This window comes from Pseudorasbora parva, chromosome 22 (assembly GCF_024679245.1).
Source record: "Pseudorasbora parva isolate DD20220531a chromosome 22, ASM2467924v1, whole genome shotgun sequence".
Taxonomy (NCBI): domain Eukaryota; kingdom Metazoa; phylum Chordata; class Actinopteri; order Cypriniformes; family Gobionidae; genus Pseudorasbora; species Pseudorasbora parva.
The window spans coordinates 32,256,032-32,276,689 of NC_090193.1; the positions used below are offsets into that span (position 1 = coordinate 32,256,032).

At 35.8% G+C, this 20,658-nt stretch overlaps 1 protein-coding gene across 1 annotated transcript in view; it reads right to left on the reverse strand.

Moving 5' to 3' along the window:
• col6a1 (collagen, type VI, alpha 1) overlaps positions 1-19,742 on the reverse strand; it is a 45,098-nt gene extending 25,356 nt beyond the window's left edge. The window contains exons 1-19 of the mRNA XM_067431273.1: positions 19,496-19,742; positions 18,067-18,196; positions 15,714-15,914; positions 15,473-15,632; positions 12,185-12,298; positions 11,268-11,288; positions 11,153-11,173; positions 11,023-11,067; positions 10,791-10,844; positions 6,703-6,747; positions 6,569-6,595; positions 6,393-6,419; positions 6,254-6,298; positions 4,240-4,293; positions 3,034-3,096; positions 1,710-1,772; positions 1,467-1,520; positions 1,304-1,339; positions 1,111-1,173 (exon numbers count right to left, since the gene is read on the reverse strand). Coding sequence (XP_067287374.1) covers positions 1,111-1,173; positions 1,304-1,339; positions 1,467-1,520; positions 1,710-1,772; positions 3,034-3,096; positions 4,240-4,293; positions 6,254-6,298; positions 6,393-6,419; positions 6,569-6,595; positions 6,703-6,747; positions 10,791-10,844; positions 11,023-11,067; positions 11,153-11,173; positions 11,268-11,288; positions 12,185-12,298; positions 15,473-15,632; positions 15,714-15,914; positions 18,067-18,196; positions 19,496-19,583 — 1,311 coding nt within the window. The 5' untranslated portion in view covers positions 19,584-19,742. The remainder of the gene's footprint in view (positions 1-1,110; positions 1,174-1,303; positions 1,340-1,466; positions 1,521-1,709; positions 1,773-3,033; positions 3,097-4,239; positions 4,294-6,253; positions 6,299-6,392; positions 6,420-6,568; positions 6,596-6,702; positions 6,748-10,790; positions 10,845-11,022; positions 11,068-11,152; positions 11,174-11,267; positions 11,289-12,184; positions 12,299-15,472; positions 15,633-15,713; positions 15,915-18,066; positions 18,197-19,495) is intronic.
• Positions 19,743-20,658: the final 916 nt, after the last annotated feature.

Consider the following 20,658-nt stretch of genomic DNA (forward strand, 5'->3'; position numbering starts at 1 on the left):
TTGAAGAAAGAAAGCTGAGAAACATTACAAAAGAGAAAAGGTCAGAGGAATATCACTGGAAAAGAAGATTTATGATCAGGCAACTTCAGGATCAGCATTAATATTACAAAAGCTACCGGTGACTAACAACATCTTGCTACAAGAAATGCTCTTCTTACTTAGTAATTTTGTCTTGTTTCTAGTCTAAATACCTATTCTTAAATGAAGATGCATTTACTATACAAGTAAAACGATATAAGATATTTTTTCTTGTTTTGTTGAAAATAAAATCAAAATGAAGTGAGTTTTTGATTAAAACAAGCATAATTATCTGCCAGTGGGGTGAGAAAAATAATATTATTTCTGTTTGGGACGGAAACAAGGAACAAGATTTCAATCAGAAACAACAAAACACACACACATTTTTTTTTTTTACTTATTTAGTAAATGCATCTTGATGTAAGAATTGCTCGATATTTAGACTAGAAACAAGACAAAATGACTAAGTAAGAAGAGCATTTTTTGCAGTGTATATACTCATGTATTGTGTGTTCCGTTTTTGTTCCACCTTGTTGTTTATTCGTCATGTTCGGGGGGGGGGGGGGGGGGATAATCTACTCTTGCATTACATGTTTGTGCATTTTGTGAGGCATTAGTGTATTTTGACAACGGACCAATGAAGGGAGGGGTGTGTTTGTTTGGGCTGATTTCATATATCAAAAGTGTTCAACAATGATTCTCAGGAATCACTTACTGCACCTTTAAGTGAAATGGCTTGCAAATGTAATTTCAAGTTGCGTTTAAATTATTAGGAGGGTTTTAACATTGTGTTTGGAAAAGATGCATTGTGGGATATTTTCTCATATCCACCTTATTCCGCAATATATAAGAAAGCTAGTTTCTTTGAATGTGCAAGGTTTCTGATTCATTAGTTGCTATAGGTAAATAACTAGAAGAATAACAAAGTGCAGTACTAAACGGATGTGTTTTTATGAATACAAAAATACATTTAAATAATATAATAAGAGTTACTTTGCAAAATCAAGTAGCATAATGGACTGTTTTTGTACAGCTAAAATAACTAGAAGTGGCAGCGCCGGTTCATATATTAAAAATAAGGTGGATACTCACAAGCTCGCCTCTGGGCCCTCTGTTACCACGGGAACCTTGTTCACCTTTTTCACCAGGTGTGCCCTACAACAGAAGAAAAAAAAACATCCTATATATTTTTACCCTCATATGTAAAAATGCAAAAAGACCCACATTTGCTAAATACATAAAATGCAAGCTACAAGAAAAGAAGTAAATATAAATGCTGGATTACTCTGTCTCCTCTTGGGCCATCTGGTCCTGTTGGTCCCTGAAAACAGCACAGGAAATGGAAGAAACCGTTAGATAATACTACATTCACATCTGTCACACATAAATGCATTGCATGTGTAGAATCCCAGACTTTGAAAAGATGAAAAAAGCACGAAAACACTTACATCATCTCCTCTTTCGCCTTTATCACCGTTGGCTCCACGAGGACCCCTGTCTCCCTAAAACAACAAGCACTAGATTTGCAAATAGGCCAATATCCTTTGAAAACTAATCAGTAAAGACCCATACTGCATAAAGCCAAACACCACCAGTGGTGAAACCTATACTAACCTTACATTTACCAAATACATTTTCCAAATGCAATCAGGACATAAAAGACATAAATATATCAAAATGTTCCTCCATACCTTGGCCCCTGAAGGTCCATAGTTTCCAGGTCTTCCTGCTTCACCATCTTTGCCAGGATCTCCCTGAAAGCAAGAAACAAACCCAGTATAATATGTTTCTAAGTTAAATTCAGTTTTACTGCAGGAAATTACTCCAAGACAGAACTGATGATAAATGGAGAGCAAAAGGAGACTCCATCTTAGATGTTTCTTCATATAGCATATATTTCTCATCTATTGCTCCAAAGGCAAAAAAAAATAAAATAATCATCTTTTATTTAGCAAGAATGGATTAAATTGATCACAAGTAACAAGTAAAGACTTGTATTGAACTTTCTTTGTATTCTGGGAAAAGAAAACAGAGGTGCTTTTCCAAAAAAGGCTGCACAACTGTTTTCATTCATGCTAATAATCATGTTTTTTGAGCAGCAAATCATCATATTAGAATGTTTTCTGAAGGATCATGTGACACTAAATATTGGAGTGATGATGCTGAAAATTCAGCTTTGATCATAGTAATAATTACATCTTAAAAAATGTTATGATAGAAAACAGTTATTGTAAATTCTAAAAATATTTAACAATATTACTGTTTTCGCTGTATGTTTGATCAAATAAATGCAGCCTTGGTGAACATAAGAGACTTATTTTCATAAACATTAAAGGTAATGTTTATACTGCAAATATTGTAATATTTATTACACTGTAAAAAAAAAGTTGGTTTAACTTAAAAAAGTAAGTAACCTGGTTGCCTTAAAATGTTGAGTTTATTGAAATAAAAAATTTGAGTTGATACAATGTAGGAAATTGGTTTAATAAAGAGAAACTCAAAATATGATTGTATCTGAACCACATAAAAAAAATGTATCATGAAAATAGCACAATTTCACTGCGTTATCACAAATAAAACACACAATTACCCAATATGCTTACACAATCTTTGAATAATATTTGAATAAAGGTTGTCGATTCTGAAAATTGTTAATTGTATTAACTCAAATTTTTAATTTCAATGAACTCTATTCTAAAAATACATTTTTAGGCAACCATGTAACTTATTTTTATTGTATTTATTTTTCACAGTTTACTATTTTATTAATCCTAAAAATAAATAGGCAAATTAAGAAACATCTTGTATATTGATATTGGTAGGACGGATATCCACCTAAAATGGTCTGAAAATATCTAAAAATAAATAAATAAAATATATCTAAAATACCTGTCATTAATAATAAATGTATATACTGAGAGCTCTTGTTGCTGTCTGATTAGTGATACATGTTTTAGCATGCTCTAAATTCTGAATCAACATTTTATGAAAGGCTGACTCATTTTCATCCCTTACTCTTTCTCCTTTGGTTCCATATTGGCCGGGGTCTCCTTTAGGACCTGGTTCTCCTTGCAAACCCTACAATATGAAATAGAAAGGTTTACTTATGAATAAAGAAGAAGAACATACAACCATATATCCTACTTTGCGTTTAGTATATTCTTTACTACAGAATGTAAACAGAGTACAAACACTCTTGCGAATTCGACTTGGATATCAAATTTGGTAAATGTTTGGCTGTTAAAGAGGCAAACATCCCCTTGTCCTGGTCTCCAGATGTAGGCTGGAGTGGAAACAGCTGCTCATAAAACTGACTGACACATCACGCAGCCAATGAACATTGCTGAAATGGGCGGGAACATCTGCAGCCCTAACGAGGTGATGTTTTATAGGAGAATGATATCCATCTTCTCATCCAATTAGATTCTGATATCTAAACATTTGGATCTATAACTTGGGACGATCTCAAATGCATCTGGATCAACAGAAGCTGAAATGTTTCTGGATCAAAGTGATATGATGTGAACATGCAAACATGCACACAATGCATGCCTTCAGCTGCCTGACATACAGTTATGGGAGTCCATAAATATGCAAAACCCCTGTAAACACTTAACAGTGTCAAGTAAAAAACCTGGCGAAGATGATTTCAAGTTAGAAGATTTTTTAACATACATGTGCAAGTGTAAATCCCCACCCTATGACAAAATAACCATGTATGGCGCTTACAATGTGTGTTTTTATTATGCATGACCTCATCTACATAAAATCCCCATATGCATATTGCCATCATCAAATGCAACAAAAACAAAGGAGATCAGACAGATAAAGTACGTCTCTTTGCAAAAAAAAAAAAATGTTTTCTTTATCACTATTACTAAACAAAAACATTTTAATTGAAAGAGTATTATTCTCACACCATTTTTATGTTGTTTAAATAATAAACTTAATGTAACTTACACAATAGGTTGTTTCTCTGGTATTATTTTTTAAATCATTTTAAAGATTTTTAGGTATTTTTACTGTAAATAAAACAAATTTCCTTTAACTTAGAATGAGATATTTTGCAGAACATCCTCCACCAATCTTTCCTCCATACAGATTATTTTTAACGTAATATAACTTTTAACATATTTTTAATGAACTATGATAAAGTCATAAGTAAATGTAGTGTATTAACCATTACTTAACATCATTTTGAGACACAGCAGTTATACTTACATCTGGCCCCGGTGACCCTTTGCAGCCTGGAAGGCCAGCATATCCCGGCTCACCCTATGAAATATAATAAAAACACTCAAAACATAAACACTCTTCTGCATGGTGGGAGTCAAACACCTTGAACTGCATTTAATTATCTAGAGGGTGACATCACACTAAGAAACAGCGAAGTTACACAGAGGAAAAAGATATTTCAAAACAAGACTGCATGCAATAGATAGACTGAAAATAAGGAAGACAGGAGTTGTAAATCACATCACATGATTAAGTTTTACTGTGAGTTGAGATGTATCATGTGCAGATGGGGAGATTAAGACAAGAGACAGTGATTTGTTGAGTGGAAAATGTCCTGAGAAGAGTAACAGTACACGTCGAGAACTAACTGAGCAAAACAACTAAAGGAGAAAGACAAAGTAAAGTCAAGGGTCAGAGATACAAGACTAGGCTTTTTGCCCAAAGGGCAGACACTTAAAAGAGACAAAAAGCAGTAATGGAATAAAGTGTCAGACAGATAGCCATGTGATGTATTTTGTATCTTTTGTTCACATACTGTTAACCTGAAATCTTACACAGGATGCCAGAGAAAGCAGCACAGGAAGATAAGAGAAAAATAATGACAAATCTAAAAGCAGTGTATTAAAAGCAGATTTTAAAAGGAATATTTCACATTTAACTTTAATACTTTCGTGGAACACAAAAGGAGATATTTTGCAGAATATTCATGCTGCTCTTTTCTGCGCAGTAGCCGTTTCCATCCAAAGTTATGACGTTAACTTATGCTCAAAACTGGAATATCGCATAAAACATTTGCGAATAAAGCACCATTTCCATCCAGTGAATCAAAGAGAACAAAACTGTCACTTCCTGATAAATTGGTGATTAATATCACTAATAAAAATGGAAACTGATACAGTAGGAGAAGCCACTGTATACAGTATAGGCCTATAATATTATTTAGAGCGTGCAGACGAAACGCAATAACACGTTCATGTTAACTTTCTTTTTGAGGCGGATATTGCTGTTTGGGAATGCAGTCGTCTAAGACAGTTCTGGGAGGTAATTCCATCGATCCACTTTGACTCTTTGGCATTTTAGAATGACCGAAACAGCATTTCAGATGCGGTGCAATGAGCCGTCGCAGTCACGTCTTATTTTTGATGCGCAACGCATTCAGTAAATGTGTTTCCATTGTAGCTTATGTGCATGTTTTCCTAATCAGATAAAAAAATATCCAACCCAGTTGAGTGCATGCTTTTTTTTATGCACATTTTTAAAATTTATGCGCATCTTGGCATTTCTATCCAGCGTTTTTTATGCGATATCCCAAAATGTGCATAAAAATAGGTGGATGGAAACATAGCTAGTGACAGTGAATATAGATGGGGAATTGACAAACGATGAAATAAAAGTTGTGCACTGTGTATTCTAAGTCTTCTAACAGTCTTATGATAGCTTTGTATGAAGGACAGAAAAAAGTGTAAAGGTTTATTTTCTAAAAATCCCTAAAAATCTTTGACATCAATAGCTGGGTTTACATGGACCCTAAAAATACGATTGCAATCGGACTAGTAGCACAGTCAGAATAAAAAAGACACATGTAAACACGTCAATCAGAATGAATTGGTCAAATCCAATTGAAATTTCATTTGGATTGTAAGGAGGTGTCCAACAAACAAACGGTGTCCTTATAGTGGGGAAAGTTTCTTCATATTATTGAAATTTTCTTCTCACTAAGAAAATTATTATTATTTTAGGAACTGTTAAAAGAAAGATTCTGTGGGGTTCTTTCTTGGCATCACTATGAAATCCTTATTCTTAAGAGTGTATAGACCACTTTTATAATGTTTTTTGCCGTTTTAGAGCTTTGACGGTTCTAAACTTAACAGAACAGAAAATAGTAGCAAAACTGTGAACATTTTTTCCTTTTGTGTTCCAAGATATGTTTCAAAGGTAAAAAATGAAGATGTCCCCTTTAAAATTATGATGTGTGTCACGTAAGGACATGAGCTCTTACCTTACGTCCATCAACGCCATCAAGACCACTGTAACCTTTGTCTCCCTAAAAGAAGATTGGGATTAAATCCAGCAATATATACAATTTCTGATTGACAAGGCTACATAATTTAAGAGAATAATAATAAGAATAAGCTCACCTTGAAGCCTTTATGACCTCTCTCTCCCTGCAGATAAAACAAGAGTGTATTAGTGACGTTTTACAGCTCTAGGAAGAATTATAAATTTATAAATAAAATAATTGACTGCAGACTGTTGGAATTAGTTTTTAATAAAAATTTCCATCGAATCAGCAACGAAGTTCTGTCTCTTTTACCTTATCACCTCTTATTCCTTGGTCTCCCTGGAAGGAAAGGAAAGCAGTATAGATTATAATTTCAGCAAGAGTGCACAAATCAACTGTAATATAAACAGAATGTAAATATTTGTGAGAGAGAGCGGAAGACAGACCTTCATTCCTTGGTAACCGACCGGACCGGGATCACCAGCATTTCCCTAATAGGAGAAGTAGAGGAAAGAAACATCAGAGAGAATGCCAAAATGAGTTTTGCTATGTGTTTGTGGTATAAATAACTAATACAGAGACATTTGGATGCCCTCTCGACCCATATTAAGAACCCCCATCAACCTCTAGTGACAATATTAACAGGCCTGAAGTGAGAATAAACAAAGGATGAAGGCAGGATAAAGTCATTAAGATAGTATCTTCAAGAAAGAATTCCTACAGAGGCTTTTACTCTATGCTGTAATTACTGTTTTGTCTACAAAATCAGAATGCCCTGCAAAATAATAGAATAGCTGGCTCAGTCCCCATATGTTGTTTAATAGCTGGATGTTTTTGAGTGTGTGTGCTTGTTTTATGATACTTATTAGGGCCAAAGATCTTGAAACATCCTTACAAACTTAGAAAAACGTGTGCATGTGGCAGACAGGAAGTCCACAAACAAATTCAGAGAGAAAAAACTCATTGTGAAAGGTCATTGAAATTGTAACAGCTGCAGAAGATGAAAGACGCTCGGCCCCGGGTCAGTCGAGGGTTTTGCTTTGATTGGATTCTCAACAAAGAGTTTCGGAGACGCATGGAACATTTATTGGACACAATGATCTCATAGCCATGTGAAAAGTATTAATCGGCATGTTAATAGGCACATACGATTGACTTTTACGATTGACAGCTGTATATTTTGACTTAAGGTGTGGTCTCATTTAATGTTCTTCAGTGAATTCACACAGGTGAAATCCTTTCATTGCAATAGCATAATATCTGAATCCACATGATCAGGAATTTTGTGTGAGGATGAAAGATTTCCCCCATGAAGATTTCAAGTTGGTCACATTAAAGCTGCTAGCTTTAAAAGTGACTCTGTGTGAGCTGTGATTTATACATTGCTACACTATTGACAATGGATCTTTTTGGCAGAGAAATTTCGCTAATGTGCCTATAAGTTCATATTTACTAACAGCTTACACCAACTTAAAAACACTATAACGCAGTAAAAATCTGAGCTGAAAAGGCGATGACGCAGTAATTTTTTGTGGGCTGACCTTATTGCATATGTAGGAGTTTCCCTTTTAGACAGAATTTAAGGGAGAAGAGTATTTAACTTAATCACATAACAAAGGTAAGTCAATTTACTGGAATTTTCACCATTATTTAACTTTCAATAAAAGCATGTGTTAACCCATTTTGGGCTTGACATGGTTGCATCGGTTCTTTAATTTGCGCATTGTCAGTCGATATTACCTCTTAATTTAGCAGCAGGTATATTAGGCTGCTGTCACTTTAAAGGTCCACTGAAATCAAAATTTAAGTTTTTTAGCTTTTAGTATGACTGTGTTAGCCTTAAAGTTATGAATAAGCTGGTATGTTCCAAAACTATGACAAAATTAGCATTTAGGAGATATAAGCATTCAAAATTTACAGTCTCTCAGTTCCGTTAAAACGAATCTCAGATTTTGGTGACATCATCGCAGACATCACTTTCTCGTCAAATCTTCTGTCCAATCAAAATGCTCTCTAGAATCTAAAGCCCACCCCCTACACTGCTGAAGCTGCGACTGAAATCGGTCAGTTGTTAACCCACATTTACTCATTTCTACATGGTGAAAGGCACATAGCAAACTATATATGTGATAGGAAACGATTCAGTGTAAATATGTTCATTTGACGCGAATAAAGTCTGTTTTCACGTTAGTTTCACGCACCGCCTCAGCGTACACACTCCAATGGCTCTGGTCTAAATTTAGACTACAGACACGAGAGCGGAGCGTGGATCAAATGCGCGAGTCTGCACAGACAACAAACATATCGACCCATTTGAATTATGCAACAGAATGCTGGATTTTTAGCGATATAGAGATTATGATGGTAAACAGTGTTAGAGGAAACTGGCTTTACCAAACAGAGAAGGTCCGCTCTTGCGCTCTAGTCAAACTGTATATTAACGAAACGCCATTGGCTGTTTCAAAAAAAGGGGAGGAGCTGCTAACAGCTGAAGCCGTTTCAGGGGAAATTACGTCAACACATTGAATAATGCGGCGCGTTTCATGGCACTTCATTGGGCCTTTAAGACCTGACACACAGAGCCATTATACTGTTACATATGCAGTTTTCTTTCTCAACTGTTTACATTGACTTAAAACATAGCTGACTGTGTTTACATGAATACACCAAGACCAGCATTTTGTCATTATTTTGTGTGTATTTGACTGTATAAGCATAATAAGCAACGTAAAAAGATCTCAATTTGGTTCTGAGAGGTGGCTTTATGTGCGCACACTTTGGGTGTGAGCTCAAAATCTGCGGTAATGAGTAAAATATGTGCAAGCAAACCCACGCCAAAATTCAAGCTCTGTAATCAACAATATTCATCTAGAGCAGCGGTTCTCAAACTGGGATAGGTTTGCCCACCCTAGGGGTGTGCAAACTGACCACCGGGGGTGTGCGAGAGAATGTTTGTAATGGCAGAAAATTGTCTCTTTTTTATTTTTTATTTTACGTATCTAACTTGGATAAAATTCACATGTCAGAGTATTATTGATAAATACAAATTTTACATTACAAGCTGTAGTAAATTATAGTAAATCAAATTTTCATTTCATAAGCGCGTTAGCGTCAAAGACCTGCCCTTTTCATTTTAGGTCGAAAGAAAGGTGCGTTTTTTTTCACTGAGCACATTCTCTGCAGTCCGAACGCGATTCACTGCAAGCTCACTCTCACTCAGGTAAATCTTTAACACCATCACCGCTTACAGTTCATGTGTTTTATTGAACTAAACACATTACAATCGGCTAAAACTAATACGCAGGTTACTTTTCTGAACAACAGCGCTCTCGAGTCCGTGTTTCTCTCACTGTTTACGTGAATCACGGCACAGTTCGGCGCACACACACACACAAAATACCGGCAGTTCAATGGGGAACGCGCATCTTAAAGGGGCCACACTATATTCCTACTCGTGGAATATGGACCTCCTCCAGGTATGGTGTGGTAGCTAAACTAAGCATTTCATATCTGGCAGCTGTTTTAGGATTAAAATGTTAAACTACCGATAAAAATAATCAGGCAAACTAATAAACCTTTGTTTAATTTATAATGTGATTTAACGTGATAATTAACTATACTGTCAATGTGAGAGAGGACAAGAAACATTAATGAATGTTTTGTTCAGATAAAAAAAAAAATTCTAACTATAAATTTATCCTATGTTTTGTTGAATGCATTAGGAGGGGAAGAGACAGGGCAAAATAAGGAGTGATGAGGAGAGAGCAGGAATTGACAAATAATTTACTGTCCACAGACTTAGTTTTAAACCTATTTCTCATTATTTTTTTGGCTTTCAAATGTCTTAGAATGCTCATATGTAGATCAGAAAATTGAAAAAAATCAGCGGGGGAGCATGCCCACGAACCCCCCTAACTCTATGCTGTATATATATTACAACTGAAATGTAGATTTTTTCTTATAAACAGAGAATATTTGTATTTAGTTATTGCTATTAAAAATCTGATGTTTAACCGAAATAAGGTGGTGGGGGTGCTTGACAGGTATCAAACAAGATAAAGGGGTGCGTGCTACAAAATGTTTGGGAACCACTGATCTAGAGCGAATGAAACGAGTGAGTGAGGGGAGGTGGTTTGTGTCAACTCGCTGTCGGAGAGATGAGAGAGTGAGAAAGTGCAGCTGGTATCATGTATTGTGGGTTTCAGATATGTATCGAAAAAGCTATATTTTTGATAACACTACATTGCACTTCAGATGCCTTTTTAAAAGACTACTATTGAAAAATGTATATATAAATTATATATAAAATTCACCCGCCAACGTGGCTAGAATAAGCGTGGCATCATAACACACCCACTGCTGAAATCCATCCGCATTTGGCGGGTGTTAATGTCAAGCCCTGTGTCTCTACATATAGCCGAATGACAATAAAGTGTGGTAAAATATATAAAGTGTAATAAAATGTATGCCTACAAAAACCATTATCACTTCTAAGAAGGCATTTGTCTTGCAAAAGCAGATAGCAGATGCCTACCGGAGAGCCAACATCTCCTTTCTCTCCTGGCATGCCTGGTCTTCCAGTCTCGCCCTGCAGGAAAGGCAAAGGTTAGGCGTTTTAGATGTCAGTGACAATATGTATCGAAAAATCTATATTTTTGACAATACTACACAGACCTCTGTGCTTGCTGAGAGTAAATTAAACATAAAATTGAACATTTGTGGATGGATGGAGGAAACATAAAGACATAAATTTTATTAATACTCACTCTTTGTCCTAGTTCTCCAGCGGGTCCCTGAGGGCCTCCAGGGGCCTGTGAAAATATTGCATGAGACAGTTAGAAGCAGAAAATATCCATACTGATCTGTTAAAATGGGTTAGACAAGAATATCACTTACGTTGCAGTCAAAGGAGCAGCACTGAAGGGAAAATTAATAAAACAAAATGTATTTAGTAATGTACAAAAAGAAGTAATGTATATAAATATGCGAAGGCTATGGGAAAGCAACATACCACATCCTTTGTTTCATTTGTCTAGAATGAAAAGAAAAAAAGGGGAGAGAGGACAACATTAGAAAAATCTACACACACAACTGGCGTGAGCTCAAATGTTTTGCTTGCAATGGCTGCCATTATTGATGGCGCACAGATAAAGGAAGTTCAGTGGGTTGGAATACCCTCTGTGTTGAGCTCATGTGTTTAAAGAAAGCTGTATAAATAAATAAATAAATAAATAAATAAATAAATAAATAAATAAATAAATAAATAAATAAATAAATAAATAAATAAATAAATAAATAAATAAATAAATAAATAAATAAATAAATAAATAAATAAATAAATAAATAAATAAATGCAGCATATAAATTAGAATTGATTTTAGCACTATACAATACTGTTCAAACACTGTGGGTCAGTACAATTTTTATGTTTTTGAAAGAAGTATACCAAAAATACAGAAAGCAAAACTGAAACGTTGTTAAATATTTGTACTTTTCTTTTCTTTTTTCCTATATAAATACATTTTAAAATGTAATTTATTCCTGTGATAGCACAAATGAATTCTCAGCAGTCATTACTCCAGTCACATTCAGAAAAGTGTTCATTTGAAATGGAAATATTTTGTGACATTATAAATGTCTGAACTGTCAATTTTATTATATTTTAATGAATAGATATATAAATTTAAAACTTTTTAAAAATTATGACCCCAAAGATTGAACGGTATACTGTATAGCTCAAGGTACACAAGGCAGAATCTATACAAAGGTACAAATATTTAATAATGCAAAATTGAAGCAGTTTCTACTTTTTTTTGTTGTTGTTAGGCAAACAAATTCTGTATGCGTTTGGGTCAGTCTGACTCAATAAATCCACAGGAAAACCACATAAACATCCTTGTTGTGGTGAGTATGTGTCACGATACTCACAATCATGTGGATGATGGAGTGTATAGTGCTCAGTTGTGTGGAGCGGGAGTTGTCTGCTGCGGTGAAGTTCTGTCTGTAGTTCGCATCTGTGGCAATGACAGAAAGTCTGGTGTCCTGGGAAGAAGACAGATGAAAGAAAAGTGAAACATTATAGCTTGTCCAAAACACTTCTGCTTTCTCATTAAAGGTGTCATGAACTGGCTTTTTTATTTTTTTATACTGTTTTCTGAGGTCAACTAATGATGTCTGTGTGTTTTTTACATTCAAAAACATCATAACTAATAAGTAATTGGCTATTTTCTACACTGGTTTTGAGGCTCTCTCCTGAACGCTGGGTTTTGGTGGGCGTGCCGCACTGGAGACATGGAAGTAAACGCCCACAGCTAGGATTGGAGAAAATCTGCATATTTAATGAGCTTAAGCTCCCCTGTCAGTTCACACCAGGGAGAGGAGAGATTGAGGGAGAAGTGGCAACTGGAATGATATTCTCGATCACAGGGCTCGTAAACATCTTTATCAAACAAACACGATGATTTCTTTCTCATCCACCTGCGATTGATTGGATTATTATTTTAATATTACAGGTAGCCCGCAAGATTGGTCGATATAAGCGCGCACCACGAACACACACATACACGTGCGTGTGCACTGCCCTTCGAATGTCAATTCGAGAGAGAGAGAATAGCAGATCAAGAACGGAATATTATTCATCCGATTCATCGGCCTGCCGGGCTTAGCGAGCCCTGGCCCATACGTGTCTGAGTCCAGCGTGCGAAAGGTTTCTGTTAGACACGTACACATAAGCAACACGATCTATGACAATGCAATACTATTACCTATAAAAACACGCTTTACTCACATAAGTGTGTTGCACGATTACTGTCGGATCCAAATCCAGCATCGACCGGAAATTTGTTTACAAACGATCCCGCAGTGAACTGAAGTGAACATGTCTTCCCCAAGTGAGCTGGAACTTCATTTAAAAAAAAGTTCAACCACACATTCCTAATATTAAGAGCCGAAGGAAGCTTATGTAGCGACTTTGTTCTTTCACAACCAGGAATAGCGCAATATCTTAATCTTCCTCGGCATGAAATTGTCATTGGCTAGCTAGCACGAGCCCTCCATGAGTCATGGGCGAGGCTACTGGATTAGATGTGCTGTAGAGGCGGTGTTTCTTTGCGCAGTGACGTCAGGATGAAGCACAGGACCGTTTGCTGGGCCTGGTGTCTATAAAAGCTTTTCTTTGACTAACAAGGAAGTTTTCAGCTCTGAAACTTAAAGGATATTCTTATATTAGCCAGACCTTTTATACATCAAAAGCTCAAGGGAAAATTGATTTCTCAATTCATCACCCTAAAAGCACGACATTTTGTGTAAGTCTTATGTTGCCAGACTTTTGACCATTGGCATAAAGTCTACTACACATTGCTGCTTATTACTGCTGCCCACTTACGCAGGAAGAAGATATTTGATTGGCGGTTTTTATATTGTTTACTTGCTATTAAATATTTCAAATAAAAATCTTGGTAACATTCCGCTAACTATAAGTAACATTGCAACTACAGTATGTCAACTAGCAGTCATTAGAGTATTAGTAGTCAGTCTGTTTAATATTTGCTAACACTTTCTTTTGGTCCCCCAACAGACTTTCTACTGACTATAAGTTACTTTGCAAGTATATGTAAATTTATTATACTAACCATAACACTCTACTTATTCTTATTCTGTAATAAGAGTTAGTTGACCAGCTTTTCTTACTTAGTATTTTTGTCTTGTTTCCAGTTAGACTGGGTAAACCCCGCCTGATCTGCCGGCGATTTGATTTCGCCTAGCAACTTGGTCTGGAAACCTGTAAATTCATTTCTACTGCTTCTGTTACACTTTTGCGGGAACCAATTACAGAACCGCTTATCCACCTGGCGTGCTATTGTCGGGTTTTAAGCGATGGGTCATTGCCTGTTGATCATGCCTCTTGTGGTCCTAATTGTTGAAGAACTATCCAATTGAGTACAGGGTCATTCTAATAACACTCTTGTGCAGTAGAAAAAACAGACTCCCCAGACCAATGTTCAATTTTAAATTGAGCTTGGTCTGGTGATAGCCAGACAAGATTCCTGTTCAAATATCTAAAAAATCTTAAATCAAGATGCATTAAATAAATGAGCAAAATGGCATAATGTATTATGCCTTGTGTTCTGGAAAATCGTTGCTTTAAGGTATAGGTCACCCAAAACTGAAAATTTACTCACCCTCATGCCAACAAAGATGTATATGACATTCTTCTTTCAGACGAACACAATCAGAGTTATATTAAAAAATGTCCAGGCTCTTTTAATGCATTATAATGGCAATGAATGGCAGTCCAAAATTAGAAGCCTAAAAAAGTGTATCCGTTCATTGTAAAAGTAATCCTGAAGCGAATCGATGGGTTTTTGTAAGAAGAAAATCATTATTTAACATGTTATAAAGTAAAATATCTAGCTTTCAGTTGACCGTCTTCCATATTTGAGCCGTTTGGATTACTTTTTTTATGGATAGACGCACTTTTTTGGATTTCAATTTTTGGGCTACCATTCACTGCCATTATAATGCTTGGATTAGCCAGGACTGATTGTATTTGCCTGAAGGTAGAATGCAACCAAGGATGTCTTGAAGGTGAGTAAATCATGGGATATTTATTTTTATTATTTTCATGAACTATCCCTTTAAAATTAGTAAACTTTTCTGCCAGTGGAGTAAGAAAAATAATCTTAATGCATCTTACAATTTTAAGCAGAAACATACTTCATTTTTCTTTTCTTTGTTTTAAACAAGACAATATCTTAAGTAAGAAAAGCATTTTTCTAGTGTACTTGCAGTGTTATTAGAATGTTTAAAGTGGAAAATTATAACTAAAGTGTAAACAAAATCTTAAATACCTTTCAAACATTAAATGGCATGCACCTTGTAAACTTTGGCAAAATGGTAGTCTACTCTACGCACTTATTATAGGAACTATGAATTAAAAGTAACTTGTTTTTATATGTAATAAAAAAAATCTGTTTAGGTGAAGTGCACATTCATTCTCTGAAATTGTAAAGCCAGTCAACCAGACCGAAGCTTGCTATTTTTAAAGAGCACTTGCCTATTTTTAGTATAATATACAGTACATCAGGCATTTTGGAAGATGAGTTTGCTTGTCATGCAAAATGGTCTTCACGTCATCAGTCATTATCTACTTATATTGTCAGAAAACATAATGCAAAGCACTTCAGATTCAAGTAGCATTTCTTTTGTGTACAGTACCTCCTGGTCAGGTGAGACGGCCACAGCGAACACTTTGATGGCATGTTGTCGCGCTTCATTGGCAGCCTCCTGGATCCCACCACATGGCTCCTTGTAGCCGGTCACAGGGTGACCATCCGTGATCACCACAATGTACTTATTCTCATGATAGTGGGAGCCCCTGCAAGCAGATATTTGCATGTATGCATGTAGGTATTTTAAAATGCATATGCAGTTTCAAATAATGCCAAAATGAACATACGCTCGGAGCAGCTCAGCGATACCCTCCTTGATGGCGCAGTCGGTGTAAGTTCCTTTGCCTATGTATTTGATTTTGTCTATGGCAGCCTTCAGGTCGTTGCGTTTTGTGTTCAGGTCAACTAATTCCATCACCAGCTCGGTGTCGTCACTGTAGTGCAGCGCTCCTGAGTTCCACGTCACATCACGATCACAAGGCTGTCGCCTGTCAAAAACATAATCAAATTACATTTGTTTTGAACTTATTGTTAAAGGTGCGTGCTGTTTCAAACAATTCAGTTATCGATGCAAATGCACTCACAGAAAAGTAAATATAATTTGACCTGGTCGTGTGATCTCAATATGGCAGCCATCATAGGTGACTCATCTCATGGGTAAAATAAATCAGATTTTTCTAAGCCTGGTATACTCTGTGCACCTTTAAAGGGCCACCTGAATAAGTTTTCATGCTTGAATGTTTAAAAAAAAAAAAAAAATCACACATTTTACAGCCAACCAATCAGACACATCAACCAATCAGAGCTTTGCTCGTTTAACCCCGATGCAGTTATCACTTTCACGTCTAGCACCATGTTGTTTAAACAGCAAACGCACTTGCGCCTATCTGTTCACCCATGTTCTAAAAACAAGGTGTGTTGAGTCGCAATGTTGGCGCGTTACTATTTTGAGGCAACAGAAATCGACTGCGCCATTGACCAACAAAAAAACGGTTTAAAGTCATTAGCGCAGTATTTTGTGTTATTTAAAGGGCATCTTATTAATATGCTCCTATAGGCAGGTGCACAACAAGGGACACTTCATTACACACACACAGGAACACTTTTGCAGCAGCACAAAAACATTTTTAACCAGTTAACTTTCACTAGCCCACCGGTGGGCCCATTTGCCACTGCATGTTTAAAACAATTATATCCTATATTTATGCTGATCTAACGTTGACAAACTATATATCATTCAAACATTGCGTTACCGTGGAAACAGTATTGACTCGAAATACTTCTAGCGGACTCCTCCCCTATAGTGGGCGTCATCGTGTTTCATATTACAACATTTATTTAACTACTTTGTAATAAAAAACGTTTCTAATCTTGACAAAACACATATCGTCGGAAAGTTCTGAGTCTCGCGGTTCTATAGATGCCAACTATTTTGTGACATTTGGACAAAAATATATACTTTTGATACAAAAGCTTACATAAAAAAATCTATGGAATTTCAATGACACCCGGTGGCTATTTGTGGTACAGTGCCTAAACAACATCTCATGGGAACTTTAATTTTTGTGATATAAACTTCAAATTTGGAACACAAATTGATTAGACATATGGCTTTGATTTTAAGAGTACAATTTTTTTGTAACATATATATTTTATATAAAAATATGAAATATCTAGTACAGTATATTTGATTTACAATCAATTTAAACATCCATAACTTTTTTATACTGTAATTTTTATTTCTTATATCTGAGTAACAATCTGCTGACTGTTCTTTAGAATGAGACCAAACTTGTCTATATTTCAAAGCATTCTTGAATTGCCATTTAAATTTGGATGGTGAATTTATATATATATTTTCAAAAAGGGGGGTGACAGTTAGCAGGTTAAATATTAAAAATAAAAGGATTCCTCTCTGGAGAAGCATTCAGTCTTTCCACTCGCAAATTCCGTCATGTAAATAGCAAATCCACCATGGTGCAAGCGCAACTGGCTTTTAAAGGGAATAGGAGATGAGACTCTGATTTGTTTATTGCATGTTACGCCCAAAACACACCCATGATTCATTAAAAGACTATGTAAAAACCTTTTGGACCATGCGCCTGGTGCAACAACAATTTTTTTTCTGTCGTTAAACTAGCAAAAGTGGATTTAGACATGCCTCAAGTGCACCTGCACCATGCGCTTCAGGCCATGCACTCAGATCGTTAAAATAGGGCGCCTAATGTCTCAATGAAGGCCCTCCTTACGGAAAGCACAATTCGCTCTGATTGGTTGGCTGGACAAGTGTCTTGCGATTGGTCAACCGTTTCCGAAATGTCAAACCCAAAAAATTAACATAGCAAGTTTCAACACACTACTGATGAAACTCAAAAAAGAATAGGAATAAAACAAGCAGCAAGGATATCGCCCTTTGAAATAGAATTTGTGCTTTGTAACTTTGCAGACTTTTTTCATGCTCAAACAGCAACATTACACACTAAAGAAAAATTTAAAATGTAAAAAAAGCATAAAAGGACCACTTTAAAAGCATATAGATATGATATGATAAAATATATGATAAAAGATTGATATGATAAAAATGTAGTAAATATCTGGGTCATGACATTGATCAGAATATGTAATTTAAAGATATCATACAGGCTTTTCAGCTCATCAATGAACAGCTTAGTGAAGGCCTTGAGCTGGTTGATGTAGAACTCTGGAGGTTTGGCTCTGAGGGCCACACTTTCAGATGTGTCCAACACAAAGAACAAATCCACAGGACAATCTGCAGGAAGACAGAAGTACAATCACAAAATTATCTGCGGTTCAGAAATCAGTGCTCTTTACGGGTCTAGTCTATTAAGTTTACAGTCACGACTTCAGGAAAAGTATCAAATGCTTAAATGTGAGTTTGCATTAAATGACTGTGTAAACGGCAGAAATCCATTGATGTTCATTATGATATGCATTATGAGGTAAAATAAAGTACAAAAAACATTTGTTAAATAATGGCTGTAACATCATAAATAAACTTCATTTTATCTCTACTTCCTAATCGAGATAATTATGGTTAGTTTGGAAAAATAATGAGCTCCCCCTATTGGTGGATGATAAACCTGCCGTCATCAATTTAGGGAGAAATTGGCATCACCTGACCTAAACCCTGAAGTCATGTGACATTACAGGTCATTTGAATATGGTAGTATTTGAGATACAGTATACAGGTATGTGTAGATGTACCCAGATGTATGTTGTGTTTAACTGCAATAATGCCACAGTAAACTGTTTACCTAATCTAATCTTCATATATTAAAAATCCATCTCCTTGGTGGAGTCCAGCCATTTTAACTTTTTCCCGATTAATATTAAAATTAATCTTGTGTTTACCAAATTAAGCACAGTTTATATATAAAGAACCCACAAATGTGGCCTACACAAGGCCTTTCGTGCATAGAGGAACAAAGTGTAATCAAAAAGTTTTATGTCAGCAAATCATCAATTCCAGAGCATCTGCTGAATCATAAACTATTATTCATAAAAGCATAATTTTGTGTGACTTTTCTGATGCATCAAAGCATAAAAATCTCCTGCATACACTGTAAAACAAGCAGCATCCCAAAGAAAACACCATCATGCATCTCTGGATCGTGGATACATTATTTAGCAAGGGATAAAATAATGTCATTCATTCGGTAAATTGCTAGTTATTTGCATATTGTAACTCATTACTGCACTATACTACGACTTGGCATAACCATCCCAAATCAATACCGTTCTATGTTTCCGTGAGGTATAACTCCCTACTATAGCCTAGAACACAATACCATTTAGACTACTTTCAGTAGAAATACCTCTATACAAACTATTATAACTTTTCCATGTTTATCATAACAAAAGGACCAACGTTACATGCGTTAAGGTAGCGCAGTATGTTGCATCTCCAGCGTTTATTTGTAGCTTCAGCATCTCTCTTATAACCGACTTTTACGCACAAGTAGTAATCCCGAACATGCAACACCTATTTATTAATTGCAAATAAGAAATCATCAGTACAAGAACGGAAAAACAGGCTATTTAGAATTACCTCTGAAGGAGGATCGTTGGACATCCTGAGCGAAGATCCCTGCCCAAAGTGCGCACAGAGCGGTCAATATATATCCATTAATCGCCATAGTGCCTGATTTTAATGCACGTTAACCGTGCAAACTGACGTTGAGGAACACACAGAACAGAAGGAGTGATATGATTGCAGATGAAATATGAAAACAGGTTCGGGTGAGATAAAGTAGCGGACAGTGGCACGGTGGCGCGTCCGCTCAGAGCGCACAGCAGAATGAAACGCCTTCCAGCAGGAGAGAGGAGGAGGAGGAGTTCGGTCCCCTCGTGTACTTCAGTGCTTCATCTATGCTGCTATACGGCGATGTTAGGCCCTGAAACATACGTAGCTATTTTAATAGACATTTACCTGATGTAAATGATTGTGTTTAATGCGTCCACTGAACCCTATTTCTGCGCGATGAAAATGTTTCACGACTTTTAAAGACGCATAATGACACCTGCATAATGCTTACTATATGCATTAATAATGGCCCCTAAATAATAATATTTGCATTATATTCATTTGTTTATATACTTCCATTAATGCATTTTACAGCATTATTACATTATATAATATTAGCATACCATCATCCCAATCAATACCTGTCTGTTTTCCTTCTGTAATACTGTCTAATAGTCAGAAATATCATGAAACAAATTCATGTCATCATATTTGAATTTATATGAAATATTCATTTGAATAATTATATTTTTGAATTCTTTACCAACACCCCCCCCCCCCCCCAAAGTATCTTTTTTCTTATACTTTTTTTTTTTTTAAAACATTAAATTATTCATAATACATTACATTGGAGTCTTCTTTAATTAGTGAAAGAACTCTTCTGACTTTTTGACATTTTATTTATTGAAATGTATTTTGTATTACATTTTTATTTATTCAGTCATACCAAATTCCCAGTTTAATTCCAGCAATGATGACGGTAGAAAGTTTAGTTACTGTGGAAACTAAATGGGTAACATTTTTGTGAGTAAATGTGCATGTGCCATGATGGGGCAGTGAGGTTTGGTTGGGCAGAAGCAGAGAGAAGCTCTGTGTGGAGTTTTACTGTGGGAATGACATTCAGGGAGAGAATGAGACATTCTGATGAGGTTATGCAGCAAAGAAGTGCGTTGTCAGGAGGAGTAGGT